We start from the raw sequence: 2,500 nt of genomic DNA on the forward strand, positions 1-2,500 counted from the left end.
ACGAAATACTCACTGAACTTGGTGAACTTGGAAGCGTAATCCTTGATCTTCTTGTCCAATTCCTTCAGAGGGTTAGACTTGACCTTGACGTGGTACTGAGGGGCAGGCTGGGGCGGCTCGTAGGCGATGTAGACGGTCTGGAGTTGGGGAGGGGCGCCGTAGCCGTGGGAGGGGGGAGGGGCACCATAGCCGTGGGAAGGGGGAGGGGCGCCGTAGCCGTGGGAGGGGGGAGGGGCGCCGTAGCCGTGGGAGGGGGCGTGGCCAAAGCTGACGGGGTGGCTGGCGACGCCGATATCGTGATTTACGCCTCCGTAGATGGGCGTGCCGGCCACAGTCTTGCCAAAGGAGTCGAAGCCGTCTTGGCCAGTGATGTGGTGGACCTCCGGGCCCGTCGGGGGCTTGTCGGCCAGCGCCAGCACCCCGACCACCGTCAGGACCATACTTATCTGGGGAAGAGAAAGGGCAACATTAAGCTAGCGGAAAAACAAACATTACACGGATATCAACGTTAATCAGATGCATTAGAGGGCTTTACTGTGTGGTATATTAGAAAGAAGAATTACTTGGAAAGAGTACAAAAAAAGAACGTTACGAGGGAAATATATAGAAATCAATGAGAGGATACCAATTTATCTGAGAGAGCGAGAAGGAAAATACATATGAATAGAAAAAAAATAGCTAGCTTAGAAAAAGAGAAAACGAATGAGAGAGAGAATTGGGCAAGATCTTAATCTTAAAATAATACAAGAAACTAACAAGATCTGGGTAAAAATTAAAAGAGAAACAAGTATCAAATGCTAGGTAGTGAAACCGAAGATTGGAAGGCGTCTTAAGCAAAATGTTTTTAATGACACGTTAACCTCCAGAGATTTGCCGAAAGAGAACGAAAAATTAAAAAGAGAGAGAAAAAGGTCACAAGCGCTATAATCTGATTTCCATCATCGGATATATGGGTCACCCGAGACGAAAAAATGAGGGAATATAACGAGGAGAGAATATTAATAAACATGATTCGCCAGTGAGCGGTTGGCCCTCGGGTGAATGTGGGCAGCGAATGAGAAGGTCCGAGGTGCCGTCTCCACCTTTACGGGCATGTCAACCGCAGAAAAAAAGTTTACCGCCCGGTTGCCAGCGGCTGCCAGCGGTTGCCACCACTGCATTTACAGGTTTTTCACGTTTTTCGGACTGTTCGGCGAGGTATGTCAGTGATGCATATATATATATGTATATATATATATATATATATATGTATGTACATACACACATTTTCATGTTTGGACTGTTTTAAATTCTCAGTCGAATGATAAGATTTTCATAAGAGGTCCGACCGAAGGAGCTTTGGTCAGCAGAAGCAACGCAGCGCAACGAGAAAGTTCTCAAAACCAATAAAAATAAAAAAAAGTAGGAAAAAAAAAAGAATGCAAGCCGAGGAGAGAGAAAAATGCCGGGGCTTGTGCGTGAGCTGTGTGCTGATTTGGCGGGAGAAGCGCCGGCGCCATTTGTGCCTATTTTCTTTTTATGTTACAGCCTTCGAGAGCTGACTGGCTGAAGAGAGAAGTAAAAGGGCGCAGAGTGGGTCAGGCTGGGGACATAGGAGAGAGAGAGAAGAGGAAGAAAAAGAGGATGAGAGTGAGAGGGACTTAAGAGAAAGATGGTAGGAGGGTGGTGAGAAAAACAGGCTGATATATACTTACATACGCATACACACACATATGTATATATGTGTATATATATATATATATATATATATATATATATATAAAGAGAGACAGATGACACAGAGATGGATAAAGACAGACTGACTGTAAGAGAGAGAGGGAGGCTATGGAGAAAGACACGTAAAACAACGCGGAAGAGCAGTAATAAAACATGCTAGAAAATTACCGGGATAAGTAAGCTACCACATGTTACACGTTGCAAGTTACCTCCGTCCTCCCCTTTCCCTGACCCCACCCTCTACCCCGTCCACCCTCTCCTGCAGCAACAGGTAGTACGGCTGTGAGGCTCCAGTGCCTCAATCTGACCCATATTCTCGGGAAAAGAAAAGTTACGGCACGGGACACTTGGCAGCACAACTCACAGAGTTCTTTGCCCACAATTGCAAAATTTAGAAAACGGGAACGACCAATTCTTCCTTTCTTCTTTAGTTTTTCTCTATATTACCTTCGTTTATTTACTAGAATGAGAGGGAATCTTTAAATCTGTGAGGCGACGAAGGAAGGGATGCGAGAGATCAGCGAGACGGGAGAGAAAGTAAAATCGCCGGCGGGAAGCAAGACACGAAGCAATCAGCTAAACTTGTTCCTAAATGCCTAAGCAGATCCCAAGTCTATTTTAATTGCTCGTTTATCAGTTGATTGTGGTGGATATTGATACCGGAAAAGGGCTCACTTCCGATGATTAGATTTAAACACGCAGCTTATAATTTCGTTTCATGAAAATGCGAACACACATGTAGGCTTGACTGGAAGGTGATCACTTCACCCATAGATTTGTTCGC

General features: G+C 45.4%; 1 protein-coding gene across 1 annotated transcript in view; it reads right to left on the reverse strand.

Annotated features, from left to right (window-relative positions):
• The window catches only part of LOC125027562 (extensin-like), a 39,516-nt gene that overhangs the window by 7,293 nt on the left and 29,723 nt on the right, over nt 1–2,500 (reverse strand). The window contains exon 2 of the mRNA XM_047616657.1: nt 14–446. Within this exon, the coding sequence (XP_047472613.1) occupies nt 14–446 (433 nt within the window). The remainder of the gene's footprint in view (nt 1–13; nt 447–2,500) is intronic.

This window comes from Penaeus chinensis, chromosome 7, assembly GCF_019202785.1.
Source record: "Penaeus chinensis breed Huanghai No. 1 chromosome 7, ASM1920278v2, whole genome shotgun sequence".
Classification (NCBI taxonomy): Eukaryota; Metazoa; Arthropoda; class Malacostraca; order Decapoda; family Penaeidae; genus Penaeus; species Penaeus chinensis.